The sequence below is a fragment of the Takifugu flavidus genome, chromosome 4, assembly GCF_003711565.1.
Source record: "Takifugu flavidus isolate HTHZ2018 chromosome 4, ASM371156v2, whole genome shotgun sequence".
NCBI lineage: Eukaryota > Metazoa > Chordata > Actinopteri > Tetraodontiformes > Tetraodontidae > Takifugu > Takifugu flavidus.
In genome coordinates, this window is record NC_079523.1 from 17,807,139 (window position 1) to 17,825,500 (window position 18,362).

Genomic DNA, 18,362 nt, shown 5'->3' on the forward strand with positions numbered 1-18,362 from the left:
GTACAACTGTTTCATCTCCTCTTCTTAACCACTTTATCCTTTTCAGGTCCACAATGGTTGAAGGCAGGTCATCCCCTGGATAAGTTGCCAGGTCATGGCTGGGCCCTATATGAACATTTGTGGGTTCGGTACCTTGCTCAAGGGTAGCTGGGCAATGATCTGAGGGTGTCCTGGCACCATCGCCTATTACCAAGACACCTTCCATGTTTCCATGTTTTGTCTGTCCTGGGGCTCAAACCATGAACCTTCCACCTCTCAGCCCAGTTCCCAAAAGACTGAGACTTCACCACCCAGAGTAATTGCTAAATTAAAGAATCAGACTTTTGACAAGGTTATACCTGCTTAGGTTATACCTCTTTTTATCACTACCAGACTTGAGTGCTCTTCAGACAGAAGTCATAATCTTCACTTCTCATTTACAGCTGGTCATGAATGCAGCAGCCAGACTGCTCACTGCCACAAGAAACAGTCAACACATTACACCCAGGACTCATCTGGCACAGAGAGACAACTGTGCTTTTAATGTGTTTGCTCCAAGGCTATGGAACATTCTACTAAGGAAACTGAAACCAGTAACATCCGGGTTGCTTTTGGAAGCCATTGATACTGCAAGTGATTTCTGGATGGCGGTCTCTTTCTGCTTGGACCGGTTTATTGTCAGCCTTATTGCCCTTACATGTTCTATGTGAAGTTCTTGTTGCGTTTGATTTTTTATGTTTGTTCCATGACTGATTTTTCTTTTATTCCCCGACTGTAAAGTCAACCAGTTGTAATTCAATCAATCAATCTTTAATTATTGAGCATCTGTTACAATCAAAATTGTTTCTAGGTGCTTTCCAAAATCCCAGGGCCTGACCCCAACAAGCAACAGTGGCAGGAAAAACTCCCCTTTAACAGGAAGAATGTCGTAGTTCGGTTTCTGGACGGCATCCGGGGAAACGCCAATCTCTGAAGAGCTGAGCCTCCAGCGCACCTGCGGCTCGTTAATGGCTCATTAAGCATTAACGAGCACCTACTTAAGGCCGCCCGCATAGAAGCCAGTGCCGGATTGTTGTTTGTGTTTTTGAACCAAGCTCCAGCTCCCCGTGATTACTAGCCCTTCGCATCGTTTATTCCTTCGCCTCGTGAGTTTGTTCAGTGCGTTGTCACTTCTTTCTGTTATTTCTTTTCCCATCGGTTTTTCCCATTTTGATGGTGATTTTTCGTTTGCCCTTTCAGTTGTTACCTTCTCAGAGTTTTGTTGTTACTTTGTTCGATCGCCTTGGATACTTTGTTAATAAAGAACCTTTTGTTTGCACTCTGCATCTGGGTCCTGGCATACTTAATCGCTCCATAACAAAGAAACCTCGAGCAGGACCAGGCTCATGTAGGGGAGGACCACCCTGCTGATGAGGGGGCTCGGCAGAGGGGGAGGAGAAGGAGAAGGGGGAGGACAGGTAGAGGAGAGAATAGGCAGAGATCAGGGAAATACATTAATTATAACAAACTGCTGCTGTCGGAGTGGGTCAGCAGGGTCAGAGGTCAATAGGTCAGCATACAACTATAAAGGTGGTGACACCCGTAGATGGATACAGAGAGAGGGGAGCAGAGGGATATGATCATTGGTCTGACTAGAATAATAACTGGAACTACAGAATTACTATCAGCTTTCTCAAAGAGGAAGGTCCGAAGTCTGATCTTAAAAGTTGTGCTATACGTAGAAAATTCACATATCCAAGGTAGTTTTCTATGTCAACTGGACTGGGTTTCTTCTCTTGAAGACGTTTCGCCTTCTATCCAGAAGGCTTCTTCAGTTCTGAAATCGCTGGGGAGAGAGCTTTAAAATATATAGCCCCTGTGGACCATTTGCATGCTAATGATCTGGGTGGTCACCTGAGAGTCGTTAGCAGGGTCGTTGGTCGGGTCGTTCACCTAGTTTCTGTTGAGGTGTCCCCCCTTTGTCTGCTGGTTCACATGGTGGTGAGTCACTGGGTCTCCTGGAGGAGTGGAGGACTGCATTGTATGTGCATTGCACTTCCTATCACCCTATATTTTCAAGCTCTCTCCCCAGTAATTTCAGAACTGAAGAAGCCTTCTGGATAGAAGGTGAAACGTCTTCAAGAGAAGAAACCCAGTCCAGTTGACAGAGAAAACTACCTTGGATACAATGACCTGGATGATTGAGAATCCAAAGACAAAATTCACATATTTAGTTTTATGGTGATGGTTTATTGAAGCAGATGGTCGTTAAAATTAAGGGACCCAGTAATTACCGTCAAAATATAAGAAGATGCTGGTTTCCCAGTTGAAGCACACTGTAATGAGCCTCCTCCTTCAGTAATTAGGCCTAAGTGCTTAATTATAGTTCAGAGTACAGCAGATGTCTGTTATAATATAGGATAAGACACGCAGATATAAATGGACTCTACTCAGTTCAGCCTTACTATTGAATCAAGTAATTAAAATCACTTTAACAATTTTCTGCCAAATTTAATGTGGGTTTATAATTAAAAGGACACAAACAGACACCTGCCCTTCAGTCACTGCTCAATTAGTTGTGTGTGTGAACTGATATGTGGTTCTCTAATGTATTTTAATGTAGCACCTTCCTGAAGCGTTCCTCCTATAAGGAAGTCCACAAACTGCCATTAAGAGTCTCTCTCTCTCTCTCTCTCTCTCTCTCCTCTCTCTCTCTCTCTCTCGTCTCTCTGTCTCTCTGTCTCTCTGTCTCTCTGTCTCTCTGTCTCTCTGTCTCTCTCTCTCTGGTGAGTGGTGATGGAAGAGGACTCTAGATCCTACACTCAGAGAGGACCAGGAGATACCTCTGGTAGCCTAGTCAACCGGAGTGGTTCTCTTCTGTTGACCAAATGTTGACTTTACAGGCAAGGTGATTTCTGATGAGAGCCTCAGCCTGTTGGTCAATATTGGGAAACCACACATTGTCTCTTAGGAGGAATTGGGTTTTCCCAATTCTCCATAGGGTGGAAGGGTTGGGTTCAGACCTCCCTATGTCTCATTCAATATTACTTTGGTTAAGTGTGTGTTGACGTGTTATTTTGTGCAATTCTCTGGGAATCCTTTTCTGGGAAATGTGCTTGGGGTGTTTATCTTTTGCAGTCAAGGTGTATTTTACATGTATTTTAAAAGTGATGTGCAAATGCATCTGCAGTTACTAATAGCTACTCCAATATGAAATTCCCATCAAATAATGCTAGAACCATGGAAACTATTGATATTGACGACAGCATGTTGACTGTTTGTAGCAACCGGCTAGCAATAACGTTTGAGATGGTGTCCCATTTCTTCGGGGAATATTTTCACCCCGCAGTTTTACGGGACAAGGGTAGTGTTGTGGAAAATTTTGTCCAAAAATCTCTCTGGATACTTTTACAGTGAAACAACCATAAAACACTGAAACTGATACTTTTAGGAAGACATTTTATATTACGCAATATGGAGACTATTCCTGTCCAGGTGCCAAGCATGTAGTGTCCATTTTCAGAGGCTTCAAACTCCTGTTGACCATTGCATCTTTCCCAGCAACACAGCCTTGTGACGTCAACCATTTTTCCAAAATAGCCAGGCACCTGTTGTTGTCCTCTAGCTATTGCAGTTCAGCCTTGCCTGTTTTGTTTTGATTTATGTGCAGTTGACTTGACTGTCTTTGAGTTTCCCTCTGCCAGAGAGTAGTTCTGAGTGGCCAGCTGCAGAGGAAGCACAAGGCCTGCTACACCTGTATTTTAAGTATTTCTTGGTGCCGGCCACCAGTCAGCGATAACAGCCTTTAAAAAGAAAGAAGGAGAAAAAGGTGATGGCTAGATAGCCTTTCCACTCTTCTTCAGGATCTGAGCACCTTCCTCTGGAGGAGGGGGACATCCGTCATCAGTGAGTTGAGCTGAGGCACCATCTGTTGCAGGTTGATCCTCCTCTTCATGGGTGTCTCAATTAGTAAAAGGCTTTGCATCGTTGCATACTTGACTGGTTGCTGAAGACATGTGTTAACGCCTCTGGGCCTCTCTCTTCTCCAGGTTGCACCTTTCCCCCCTCCCTTCACCTGTTAGAAGTGACCACAGGGGAAAACACTTTTAATCAAGTTCTGGAGCAGGATAAAAGCTGATGGAGAGCAGCAATTTAGGCCAGTCGGTCAACTGAAATGTAACGCACGTAACGCAATGTAACGTGACGACCAGGCATGTGTGATTAGAGAGAGAAACAAGTGGAACCTCGTGTTTTTGTTTTGATTCCAATTTTGGGGGGGTAGTATTTAGCTTTTGAACCATTGCTTAATAAATTACTTGGTTTACCAGCATTCTGAAGCATAGCTTCAGTAATAAGTTATAGAGTATGATTTTATGGTTAATTTAGTTGGTTTTACCTCTTTCTTTCAACAGCAGCATCATCCAAGCATCCCTTCACAAAAGTCTCATTATAAAAAGAAATGATCACTGAACATTTCTCTGCAAGTGGAGACTTCCCTTTAATATTCTTATTTGGTCTCAGTGCAGGGGCATAGCAAGCTGAGAGAGAGCGAGAGAGAGCGAGAGAGGCTGTACAATGAATCCCAGGAACATGACGGAGGTGGCACAGAGCTCGTCCTTCTCGGCGTGTACGTACGGCTTATCAATCAATCTTTATTTATAGAGCATCTTATACAATCAAAATTGTTTCAAGGTGCTTTTCAGAATCCCAGGGCCTGACCCCAGATAAGCAACAGTGGCAAGGAAAAACTCCCCTTTAACAGGAAGAAACCTTGAGCAGGACCAGGCTCATGTAGGGGGACCCTCCTGCTGATGGGGGGGGGGCTGGGTAGAGAGAGAGGAGAAGGGGGAGGAGAGGAGAGGGGACGGAGCAGAGAGGCACAGAAACACACACAAAAATACACTATACAACAGGTCAGCAGGGCCGGAGGTCATCATGCAGCTCTGAAGGCGGTGATAACTGTAAATGAATGGGGGGGGGGGGAGGGGAGAGAAGCAGAAAAACTACACAGGAATCAGCATAACTAGTCTGCTTGATGATGAGGAGGAGGAGGAAAGGAGAGGAGAGGAGAGGAGAGGAAAGGAAACCATGACCCAGTGGGGTGACAGAGGCCTGTCAGGTGATCATGTTTCCGGACCCCGGCAGCCTCGGCCTATAGCAGACCTAACGATTAGACGACCCCCTAAGTATGATAATTTGTCTATGATACTAACTGGAACTACAGAATTACTAAAAATAAGCTTTTTCAAAGAGGCAGGTTTTAAGTCTGATCCTAAAAGTAGCGATGGAGTCAGCCTCCCGTACCTGGACAGGGAGCTGGTTCCACAACAGGGGGGCCTGGTAGCTAAATGCTCGGCCCCCCATTCTACCTCTAGAAACTCTGGGGACCACAAGTAGACCAGCATTCTGAGAGCGGAGCGGTCTATTGGGCTGGTAAGGTATCACTAGCTCCTCCAGGTAGGATGGAGCTAGGCCTCTGAGGACCTTGTAGGTCAAAAGAAGGGTTTTAAAAGTTATTCTAAATTTAACGGGCAGCCAATGAAGCGACGCCATTACAGGAGTTATATGATCTCTTTTGTCAATACCTGTCAGAACTCTGGCTGCAGCATTTTGGATCAGCTGGAGGCTTCTTAAAGAGTTGTTTGGACACCCTGATAATAAAGAATTACAATAGTCCAGCCTGGAAGGAACAAATGCATGGACTAACTTTTCAGCATCATGGTGGGTCAGTAGCTTCCTGATCTTTGTGATGTTCCTCAGGTGAAAAAAGGCACTTCTAGAGACTAATTTAATGTGTCAGTAACAATTGTAGAGAAACTGGTTGAGCATATCTTGCAGCACGTCATTCACCAGGCCCTGAAACACAGCAGTTATTAGTTTAGCCAAATGACATGCCCAAGGGAAGTGTTTAATGCCATCTTCCAGGCATGGCGCTGCTGGAACTGAATGAGATGATAGGCATTTTCCAGATCAGATTCCAGACTGAAAGCTGCATGGATGTGTCAAGTCCCCGATAGTGTATGCATGGCCACAGGGACAGAGAAGGATGGATTATTCCTGCAGCCAGTGATTCAGTGACATACCTTTCCATGGCTTCCTGTTCCGGTCTGGAAGGGTTGTGCAAATAGCTGAAGGATGCAGTGCCCCAGGAAGAAGGTGTGTGCAGCAATCATAGGAGGAGTGAGGAGGCAGGGAGAGGGCTTGCTCCTTACTGAATGCCTGGGAGAGGCAGGCTGGGATGTCAGAACTAAATGAAGACAGAGTGACAAAAGGCAACCCAGCCAGTTAGCATAACCGATTCCCAAGGTTTAACCTGAAGGTTGTGAAATCTTAGCCTGGGTGACCCTAGAACAGCAGAAGATGATGGCGACGGGATGAAGAACAGAGGGATCGACTTCAGAGTTAGAGAAGGGGTGCTGAGAGGCCTCCCGTCGAAGTCCAACAATGGCACTGGCTGAGGTAACTCCGCCGTAGCTATGTTGGACTGCTTCACCACCTGCAGTTCTATGAAGTAGCTGTTGGCTCCAGAATCCACCAGGAATGCCCCTTGAACCTTATTCTGCCCACCCTCGGCCTCATAGGTGCAAAACTGTATCGAATAATCCACAACAGACGATGAACGTTGGCAGAAGCACAAAACAGAACTCAAGAATGCAGAGAGGAGAGGAAGAAAAAGGTAGAAAAACCTTTTTCTACCTTTTTCTTCTCTACAAAAGTCGCAGGTGTGTTATTTGATATCAAGATGTCACTACAGGCCCACATATGTACCACACCAGAACCCTGTAGAGGTTGCCAAAGGTTCCCCAGCTTTCTGGCACTTCCAGAACCTTGATCAACATTTGTAGAGTTTTCAACAAATAGACAGAATAGAAAGCTCCCAACAAATACCCACTGGTCTACAACATTGCTTTCTCTGCAACCGCATCACTGGTTCTTCATAATATTACGATGATGTATCATATGGTCCTCCCCTCCCCTCTCCTTCCCCAGCTGGCCATCAGCAGGAGGGTCCCCTTACATGAGCCTGGTCCTGCTCAAGGTTTCTTCCCGTTAAAGGGGAGTTTTTCCTGCCACTGTTGCTTGTCTGGGGTCAGGCCCTGGGATTCTGGAAAGCGCCTTGAAACAATTTTGTGTTATGGGAAGTCAAGAGGCCTGGACCCAGATGCAGAGTAGAGGATATGGGTCTTTATTAATAACAAAAGGTGCAGGACAAGGAAACACAGGCTGGAAGAAACCACAGAAAACAGGAGGCGAAAACTGGAAATCACAACAGATGGGAGCTAGACACTGTGGCGAAACAACAATCCGGCACAGGAGGCAAAGAGAGGGGAGTTTAAGTAGCTGCCGAATCAAAGCAACGAGCTGCAGGTGCGTCAGTGGCTCAGTGCTCCCCAGGGATCGGCCCACCACTGGCAGTCGCTCCTGCAGGTGAAGAGAGGAGGGAAGAAACGAGTCACGTTCAAGAACCACAACAATTTTGATTGTAAAAGATGCTATATAAATAAAGATTGATTTGATTTGATTTGATGGTGGAATAAAGGCAAGTGACTCTAAAATTAAGACCGGAAGGTTAAAAAATAAACAATCTCTTTTGGGAAATGGGTTTGGTCTGGTTCCTAGGACAGCTTGTTTTGGGATGAATCAAATCCTTGTTAGTGTCTGGCTTTAAAATATTTAAACTACCCATCAAACCAACAAGTTTTGTTAAAGTGGAAATTGGACAATACTTAGTTTTAATAGCATGTATCCTTATATTCCAAGAAGCACACTTAATCTGTAAAATTTACAATAAATCAGAAATTTCAACTATCAGAACAAAGTCTAAGGAAGTCAGCATCTAAACTAAAATGATTTACCCTTCCAATGGGTTTATTAGAAAGATATTTCAACTGGATGTGGAAAATTATTTACCTAAAACAAATATTCAAAATATTTAAATGTATATGTTTGTTTAGAATAAGAACAATCAATTCTTTATGAATAATCTGATTAGAATAACAATTATACACACAATCGTAGATATCTAAGAGCGCCCCCTCTCGGCCAACTGTAAAATCTGAGATTTCCTTGTTTCACTATTGGTTTAAAAAATTGAACATGGTCGTGCGCGAAGATTGTTAATTTCTTTCTATAATTGACATTGTAAGATTACCATTGTATTATGTTTATGTGTGTGCTGTGGCATAAAAACAACAAAATAAAATCCCAACTCTAACTACTTCCTGTTTCATCAAATGGCTGCAGTTCTACAACCTCACCAGAAGGCGGCGGCCTTTGACCGGTCACACGGCGGGTTATCGCAACCTTTCCCCAGACTCTTAACGACATTAGATGACATTAGTTACTAATTGACAGTAGTAATCACCGGTTTCCCCCACAATCAAGTTGTTCAGTGAGTTTTTCAAAGAGAGCAATCTTTTCACTGTTGTCTGAGATTTATTTTTAACATCTTTTAAAAGGAAGACATTTCAAGAAAGGCGTGAAAGTGTGAAGAATGATTTATTTCTATGATTAAATATTATATATTTCTCATGTTTGACAGTTACCAGAATCAAATAGTTGATATTGTGTCATGAGTGAAAGTCTTTTCTTAGTTGAGTATTTTCATACTCTGATTGTGTTGCTTCTGTTGCATCCCAACTGTTGCTCTGCCTACTTTAAAGGTTTTAAAAATTCACCATGTGCGGGTATTAAAATCCTAACCTAGAGATCAAAGACTGGATCCTAGTTTTAAATTCATGTTTCAGTTTGTCTTAAAATAAATAAATAAATAAAAACTTAAAAAAAAATGTCCCCTTAGGTTTTCTCTTTATTTGAAGGTCAGGCATATTGACTTGCAGTACCTAAACTCACCAGGAGCGTCGTCGTTTTACCAAAGTGGGAAAATATTGATATTTCATCAATAAACTGTATTTTTTAAGACTAGAGTCTTTATTCGTTCGCTGCAACTGAATTTTTGGGACACATTAACAATTAAACATTTTTGGAGACCTTGAGAATGAGGGTGGCCATTTCCAAAACACCACCCGGGAGGACACTGTTCTGTGTATACTGGAGCAACCGAACACCACATGTATGGCCTGAAACGTGCAGTTTAAATCAAACAAATGGATTCAAAATTCCTATTCCAGTTCTGAACAAACATAAACAACTCAGCAGACACCAGCACCTCCAGGGTATCGAGGCCAAGCCTCTGCTACCTGGCGGCCTGTTCCTCCCCTGCAGGTGGTGCTACACAGAAAAACATGGCTGTCAAACATCTGTACTGATTTAAACCCAATGTGTATGAATTTCATCAAACCATTCCTAATATAAAAATATTGCATTAGATACAACCTGGCTGGAAACTAGTGCATTTTGTCCCGATTAAATATAGTGCACAACAAACATCCTTGCCTGTTTTTCCTGGCTGAATTAGCATCATTAAAAACAAACCATCACAGCAACACTGTAACAATGGAGGTCCTGTATTGAACAGTACCAGTTTAGGCCACAGGGTGGCGTCATTTTTTTCTTTTTAGTTTTCCTGCTCTCAACAACCGTGGAGGACTTTTGAGCCAGCATCGAGCCATGCGCCTGTCATTGTCCTTGGCATGTTCTATGACATGACAATTGTATAATAGGTCGTGATTCCTGGCTTTATGTGGTCTTTAGCTCTGAATACATGAACCGTGTGTTTAAAATCCCCGAGCTTCATCTCCTGCCTTGAAACCTTCGGTGGGAGCTAGAAAGGGAGCCCCCTTCTTTCTATTTTTAAAGTTTTTCTCCACTGAATTTAAGATGGGACCTGATTGTCGGCGAAGGCATTGTGAAATTTAGATTGTATCATTTTTTAGCTACATCAAATCCAGTAGCTAGATGACCTAGGTTAATGACCTCAGAAACAATTAGATGTACAAAACACGGATGTAACAGCAAAGCACGCGCGGGCGTCATCTCTGTGTTCTCATCTCTGTGTTTTCAGCACATTAATTTATATGACTTGACATTTTTTTCACTTCTGAAAGCAGCTTGATAAAGCAGGCTAACATGGGAAGCTACTTTTTATTTTTTTACAGGAGAAAAGTGACGCAAAAAGACGGGAACTTTGGAGGCTGTACCACATATGGGGGGGGTGTCCTTTTAAGGATGAGGTTAGGGTTAGGGTTAATTGTTTAAAATGAGTGGCAGGGTACCCAACTACAAAAATAAATGCATGTCAGACAGTAACCCATCTAGAAGCTCTTGTCCCGCGTTCGATGTCGGATGTAAAGCAGGAAAAAACAAACAAGCCTCAAATTCCCTGACGCATGAGCAGATGTGGACTGATTTTGTTACGTGTATCGGCACTCACGAGTCCCCTCAAAGTTAAAAACCCAGCACTCACCAGGCCTCTCCAGCTGCTCACCAGGCCGACCCATGTGTCCATAGGTCAGGTGACCATGGAGCTTCTTGTTTCCGGCCAATGTCATAATTCTTGACTTTGACTGCACAAATATTAAACAGCCTATATATATAATGTGTGTGTGTGTGTCTATAGTAGCATGTTGGGGTGTAGCTACACATTAGTTGTGGGTGATTGAAAAAAACGGGGCAAAATACTCTTCAGGCAGACAGAAATAATAATTTAGCGGGACAACAGGGGACAGATTTCTTATCGTAGGCGACCCGCCTCATCCCGCTAATTTACCTGGGACGAAATGCCGCGACGACCCTTTCACAGTGCCGGAACCACGTGCTATTTTGGTGCAGCGTGAAATGGGCTTTATTATTAAACGCTCATCGCTGCATTTAGTTAAAACCCAATCAATTTAATTTATATCTACATAATTAAAATAGTATCCATGTGTGGGGTCCAAAGCAGAGAGGACGAATGGGGACAGTTCTTAAAGGTATTTATTGCCCACATGAACCCGACCAGATGGGAAGAGGAGGGGGGGGGCTGGCACAGCTGCCAATGACAGGTGTGTTTGTGATGTGAGATGCACCATGAGGAAAGAAGAGAAAAATCAAGGATTAATCCCAGAACACACTCCAATGTAAACCACCTAGGACTTGTATGGAGCCTCTGATCACATCGTACAGGATCAGGAGTGGGATCAACTGCTGCTGGAGTGATCCATCTCTGCTAACTCTCACTGCCAGGGACAGAAAACCTTTGTCCTGGAGACACAGGAAAGCACCAGAAACCCAGCTGTCCCACAATCCTCCAGGGGTGAAAACCTGATCCAGCAGTTGCCACTAGCTGACTGTGGTATGTGACTCGCTGTGTTCCATTTACCTCGGAAGTCAGAGCTTGGAGCGACATCACAGCTGAATTAGGCCTTGTCGAGCCTCTTTCCTCTGTTTACCTCCGGGACTGCACAGCAAAGATTGCTCTCAGCTGGAATTACAACTGTTTCCCACTTTTTCCCGTCCAATATTCTGCCAACTCCAAACTCATTCAACCATAATGTAGTAATTCTGGTTCTAGTTATTAAAGTAACTAATCAGGGTGATAAATTGGCACCTTAGTATATTTTATGGGACTGATTTACCAAATTAGCTATTGTTCTCCTCAGTGGGGTGGTGCCACAAGGTGATCTACTATACTTAGATACAATTCCGCAGGCGTAACAACCCCCCCGCTTGCACCAGTGAACATCCTGGGAATGGATGTTGACGTGGGGAGTCCTACAAGTACCTGGGTGTTCACCTAAACAATAACCTGGACTGGACACACAACACAGACGCCCTTGTCAAGAAGGCCAATAGCAGACTGTTCCTGCTCAGGAGGCTGAGGTCTTTTGGTGTGCAGGGACCCCTCCTGAGGACTTTCTATGACTCTGTGGAGGGATCAGCCATCTTCTACGGGATAGTCTGCTGGTCCAGTAGCATCATGGACAGGGATAGGAAGAGGATAAACAGACTGGTGAGGAGGGCCAGCTCTGTCCTGGGATGTCCCCTGGACTCGGTGGAGGTGGTGGGAAACGGGAGGATGATGGCTAAGCTGTCATCCATGTTGAACAACACGTCCCCCCCCCCCTACAGGACACCCTGACAGCACTGGGCAGCTCCTTCAGTGAACGGCTGCTCCACCCTCGCTGTGTGAAGGAGAGGTATCGCAGATCTTTCCTGCCGGCTGCTGTCAGACTGCACAATAAACATAACGGCCGCTAGCACAATCTGAATATTATATATTCTGATTTACCCTCTGTACTATGTACAGGTATACAGGGGCTGAGTATCCATTTACCTGGATTATTGTAAATATACATCCTCTTTGTATATTCCAAATTCTATTCTATTCTATTTTATCCTATTTTTCTCTGCGTGCTCTTGCTGTTGTTGCACTGTAAATTTCCCCGTGTGGGACAATAAAGCACCTGAATCTGAATCTGAATTATTTAATTTTTTTAAATTAATTATGAATCACTCGTGATAGCCAAATTCAAGCCCAAATCAACATTTAATAGCCTGAGCTCACAAATAAAACCTTTACAGCCATCATAGGATCCTCCCATTCCTACAGCCACACCGGCGTCAGGTGTTCTTTAAATCAATCATGTAGCACAGGGATTGAGCGACTGATTAGCGTATCCATTTCTTTCTTCCTTTTATTGGATTTGCATCATCACCTTTAAGGTTGGTTTAAAAGCTCTTAGAATCTAATACGAGTGAATCATCTTTTGGGAGATCAAAGGATTGAAGGGACATGTGATCTTTCATTGACTAAAGGTCAAATAAAGTTTGATTCGAGACTAGGTACCAGACTAAGTGCTACGTTACAACTAGCTTATGGTGCATTACAACAGCCTTAGACACATTGCCAAAGGATCACGTGGACATCTTTGTGTTACTTGAGTATCTTGCGTCATAGTTTAACGCCACCCAGCGAGGTAAAAGGTCAGTACCAAATTCTGCATTTGTTGCAGGGGAGTTCCATCCTGTTACCAGAATGATTGTAAACGGCCCTTGCCAAAGAATTCTTAGTCACCCGTCTAAGTCTAGGCTGTATGTCGGGCAGGTCTGCTGTGCTAAAGTTGCACATTAGTTAGTTAGAACCACTTGGCCAGAATATAGCAGGTGATTAAATGTAATAAAAATGTAATTTAAGAGCGAAAACATTTGCCGTCATTAAACAAATAGTGTTTAATTTCCCCATCATTTTGTACGTGACATATTTCCTTTGATGTGAAATTTACCCACTTTTAAGATCCCCCCCCTTTTTATATCACAATTTAAACAAGGTACTCAGCATGTTAGGATCCTCCAGCTAAACCTTAAGTTTGGACAGATAAACGTAAATGTGCTTCATCGTAAATGTGGAGGCTGATTCAGGGTCACGGGTTTCCGCCCCCGGGTCACGTGAGGCCGCATCACGCGCGTCTCTCGTCTCTTCTCGGGTTTCTGTGAACACCAGCGTTTGTGTCTAATGCCAGGTGCCTTTGTGGACATGTGGAACACGCAAAAGTGACCGCAAAAACCAGCGAGCGAGCGTCACAAATGAATCCGGACTTGTGCGTTTCACCTGTGAGTCACGCCGTCGTTGCGTAACCGCGCTGGCGTCATGACGTCACCGGGCCTAGCCGAAAACCGGAAGAAGAAGACGGACGACAACAGTGTCAGTGGCGGCGTCGTTCTTCCTCGTTAAGCAGCCACAGAAGCAGTCCGGGGCACTTTGGCCATTATTCCTTCCGCGCTACCAGTTGCAGGTGATTTCCGAAGAGTCGAAGGCAAAATGTCGGCGTTGGTGAGGCTGTTCGGCGGCGGGGGTAAGGGCGGAAAGCAGCCGACACCCCAGGAGGCGATCCAGAGACTCCGCGAAACCGAGGAAATGTTGACCAAAAAACAGGACCATCTGGAGAAGAAGATCGAGGAGGAGCTGCTGACGGCGAAAAGGAACGGCACGAAAAATAAGCGAGGTAAAGGGGAGAGTCCGTCCCGACGCTGGGAGACGGAAGAGAACTTGGCGGATGAGTTTGCTGCTATTTGCGCACACACGCGCACACACGCACGCCTATGTATTAGCCATGTCCTGTCAGGATCAGTGCACATTTTCTTCCCTGTCCCTGTGTCCAGTCGCCCTCCAGGCCCTGAAGAGGAAAAAGCGGTATGAAGAGCAGCTGAGTCGGATCGACGGGACGCTGTCAACCATCGAATTCCAGAGGGAAGCTCTGGAAAATGCCAACACCAACACCGAAGTTCTGAAAAACATGGGCATGGCTGCCAAGGCCATGAAGAAGACTCACGAAAACATGTACGAGGTTTTCGACTTGACCTTTTGATCCCGGCAGGCTGCTGGTATTGATCTGGAGACCAGAATAAGCTGCTGCAGATGAATAAATCTGATCAGCAGTTTGGGGAATCTGGCAGGGAATTCTGCTCCCATGGAGGAGGAGCCAGATCCACCATCTTTAAAAGTCTGTCTGTGCTTTTGGTTTACAGAGGAGTGGACAGCATCGATGACCTGATGGCAGATATTGCCGAACAACACGAGGTGGCTCAGGAAATCTCAGACACAATTTCCAGGCCGATTGGTCCCGGATTCGATTTCGATGAGGTAAAGCAACGGATCGAACCCGAGACCTTAGAATCAATTGCTTTCTTTCTCATCCGAGTACTTTCCCATGCCGAAGACTGAGTTCTCAACAGTTGCACGTTATTTTTGTCCAAGGATTCCCTGAAACGTACATTTCTACTCCTCTTCTAATGAGATGTTGGACGATAACGATTCCTTTTTAGACACGACAATCTTCTGAGATGTTGAGAGGATACCTTTGAGTTAAACACCTGACATTTCCCCGTTGCACAAAGATTTCGGCGACGCGTTCGGGAGCAAAGTGTTTGGATGAGTTGGTTGAGTCCTCTTGTGTGATTTCAGGACGAGCTTCTGGCTGAGCTGGAGGAAATGGAACAGGAGGAACTGGACAAGAATCTTCTGGAGGTCGAAGGGCCGAGCAACGTTCCCCTACCCAGTGTTCCTTCTACGTCACTACCAGCGAGACCAGGTACTATTATACGCAGACGCTGAGCATGTTTACACTGTTATTCTGGTCAGATCTCTGGGGGTTTATTTAGTTCCCAAAGGGGAAGGTCTCTTTAATTTTGTGGAGATGATGCTGAAGCGGATTGGAACCCCTGGAAAAGCCTGCTGATTGTGTCCCTCCTGTGGAGGCTCCTCTGGGATGGCAGAGGAGCTTTGATTGGTCCCTGTACTCCTGGAGTGAGAGGGGGATTCACTATGCCAGTCAGAGTGGGTCTCGTGGTTGCTCTTTATCACTGGGATTGTTCACGACCTCATTCGGTGACCTCCTGGAGGAGGCCTTGGGAGCTGTTTCAGGTGGTCACCATTCGCAGATAATGGCTCTCGCTCTTGTTCCAGCGACGCCCGGAGCCTCAGAAATGGCCGGCTTTTTATTATTATTTATTGGGTTAGATGTTTGGGGAATATCCTAAGCCTTGAATGAAAGATATGACTGTTTCTACAGTGTCTGCCGGTTCATTTTTTAAAACCATTTGTGTTCCTTATTTAGCAAAGAAGAAGGAGGAAGAAGACGAAGACGACATGGCAGATCTCCAGGCCTGGGCCACCAGCTAGGCTCTCTCGTCTCCGAGCCGGTGCCGCTGTCCTGACAGTCTCTCCAGCTGGTTGCAGACATCTGTAGGAGGAATGCAGGACCTCGGGCTGGCGTCCATGCTGCACTCTCTTTACTCCCACATCCCGACATATAATTGTACAACCCACCTCTGAAGTATGTACTTGCACATATTGTCAGACTGAGAGGCGAACCCAGACTTTTCTCTTGCTCTTCATCTTGCTAAACTAATATTTGTCCCCTGCTCTGTTTGAAGTGGGCATAAAGGAAGTGTCCAGCACATCAAACGTCCCCAAGAGCAGTAAAGGACAGGTGTAGGAAGTGCATACTTCCTGTATACAACTCGATAATCACCTCTGCTTTAGTGGCACTTTGGCCTGCGAGGAGCGTGAAGGACGTATAAAGAAAACAAAAGCAGCGGCCATTTTTATGCTTCCGTGTCACTTCCTTTCCTGTCCCTCTCATTTAATTACGGGGGCATCGTAAGAAGCGTTTTTTCCAGGACTATTATTTCGAGTAAGTTGATGAGGTGATAAAAGAGCTCATTTCTCAAGAGATGACTTTAATAAAATCTAACACTAAAATGATTTCCAAGGCATTTGTAACTGATTTGAGGATTTTATTTTTTTTGGCTAAGGACAAAATCTAAAATACTGTGTTGCCATGAATATAATCAGGTTGTTTAAGAACACTACACTTCTTGAGTGACTCCACTCACTTTTTAAGTTCCTTGGAGGCAAAAGCCAGACTTTGATAGCCAATTACTTGCCCATTATAAATATCGTACTCTAGCCCTCACCGTACCGCACATTGGATTAAAAACTAAATTGTGTGCATGCGTGCTCAGTAATAGACACCGAGCTGGATATTCTTCTTTTTATTTGCTAAATATGCTACATTTTGATATGCAGAATCTATATTTCTTAGACAGCCCTCGTCCTGTTTCCACAGATAAGCTTGGGTATGACTTTGGTTTTCCTCGGTTGCATTTTGGTCACGTTTATTATCACATTCTGGTAACTTATACCGTGTTCCACCTCACAGTGATCTTGTGGTAGGACTGGGATTGGATACAATTCACCCTAATAAAGTTGGGATAAAGATATTTGGTTTGTTAGTCCTGATTGTTCACTCTTTTTACAGTCTAATTCTCAGTAGATTCTCTACAAAAGGCAGACTCAGAATAGCAGAATGTACATATATTAATTGAAAGAGTTTTATTTAAACATCACACTCTCCACCTGGGACTTGCATCAGTTTTATCCAGTCTCCTCATTTTTGAGAGGCTGAATTAGCACGCTCTATTAATGATCTATAGAAGTACTAGGAGCTCCCCGGCAGTCCGTGGGAGTCTGAAAAGGCCAGATTCTGTGGCCCCTTTGCCTTCACTCTCCTTCCGACTGGGGTGTCTGAGCTGTTTTTATTTTCCTTGGTGTAATATTATTTCTCTTGCATTGATCTGTTCCCCATGGTTGTATCTTGTGATCCCTCTTTACTTACAATATTGTAGCGATCCCCGACTTCAGTCATCTTGATTGGATTTGTTTTCTTCCAGAATAAAAACAATTCTTCATTCTATTATGGTCTTTTCTGGATTTTCAGGTGTTTTCATGTCATCTTAAAGTACCACAAGCAAATTCTTTTTTGTAAGGTGATAGATTTTTTTTTTTGATGCACACCTGCTTAAGCTTTATTGAGAATTACAGTTAAAAAGAAGTCAGATGTCAGCTTAACACAGGAAACCATGAAATGCCTCAGTGCAGTATTTAAGTACAGCATGTCCTGAATATACTTAAAGTTTGCAAATATACTGTAAACAAACACTCGCACTTTGTCGTCTAGTCTATGATTAGAGTCTGACAATAAGGTCCACGTCCATTTAAACGCTCCAGTAATTAATGCTTTCAGTAAGAGAGCTGGTTTCAAATCGGAAAACAACAAATCAATAATCAAATCAATGGTGAAGATTTCGCCGGCGTGACGTCACCGGGTGGCTTCTTCTTCTGCTGTTTTGGCGGGGTGCTCATCAGAGCTTCACCTGGCGACAGCGCCACCTACTGTATCGGGGTGTGTCGCATGAACTATGACGTAATGATTGGGAGAAAATCCCCACATTCTCTCGTTCCCAGAACATCAGCAATGTTTGATTGTCTTCCTGATCTATATCATCCATCTTTTCTCTCGTATTCACCTGTTCTCTTTACAACATTATCATACTTTCATCCCCCACCAGTGTAAACTACCATCACTAGTAGATTTAATCATTTTTACCCTAAGAAAGGCTGTTATAGAGTGAACACAGTTCTTACCTCATTCCGATCTAAACTCAAGCAACCTTTCATCTTAGGGTTCATAAATTGCTACTTTTGTGGTATAATACTTGTATTTCCACGTAAAGACTTGTCTAGTCTGGTGTCTTATCTCACTCTTATCTCTCTCTCTCCCATGTTCATCTGTAATCTTTCGTAGTGTGCAACAGGGCCAGGTTACATGAGGGGAGAGGGCATTTAACCAATCAAAAGCCACCTGTAGCCTGTTCCTGTTTGTCACTGTCCCAGATCCAGTGATACAAACCTGTTCCTCATTTTACACAGCTGTTTTATAAGTTATTACCTGTTATTACCTGTTCTTCCACTTTTCAGTACCTGAGGCTCCTTTCCCTTCCTGTTTCAGGGTGCAGCCACTGTGCCGGACCTGCCAGTCCCAGGAAGCTTCTGAGTTCGGATTTTGTGATCCTGCTGTGAGGGTGGTATTGGATGACCAAGTAAATTTAGAAGGTGACTAAAGTGCACACCGACGCTTTTCCAGAGGCTGATCTGACCATGTCTGCACGCCGAATAAGCGTGC

At 44.3% G+C, this 18,362-nt stretch overlaps 2 protein-coding genes and 1 long non-coding RNA gene across 3 annotated transcripts in view; 2 read left to right on the forward strand and 1 right to left on the reverse strand.

The window, feature by feature from the left end:
• The window catches only part of LOC130523571 (NLR family CARD domain-containing protein 3-like), a 218,778-nt gene that overhangs the window by 51,014 nt on the left and 149,402 nt on the right, over nucleotides 1-18,362 (forward strand). The window lies entirely within an intron of this gene.
• On the reverse strand, nucleotides 7,124-13,632 carry LOC130523622 (uncharacterized). The gene is made up of 2 exons (XR_008949938.1): nucleotides 13,448-13,632; nucleotides 7,124-7,380 (listed from the first exon to the last, which is right to left on the reverse strand). It is a non-coding gene; the product is annotated as an uncharacterized LOC130523622 (long non-coding RNA).
• Nucleotides 13,364-17,093, forward strand: LOC130523598 (charged multivesicular body protein 4b-like). The gene is made up of 5 exons (XM_057028964.1): nucleotides 13,364-13,841; nucleotides 13,999-14,176; nucleotides 14,365-14,479; nucleotides 14,801-14,927; nucleotides 15,453-17,093. The coding sequence occupies exons 1-5, from the start codon at nucleotides 13,658-13,660 to the stop codon at nucleotides 15,515-15,517; spliced, it is 669 nt and encodes a 222-aa protein (XP_056884944.1). The 5' UTR covers nucleotides 13,364-13,657; the 3' UTR covers nucleotides 15,518-17,093.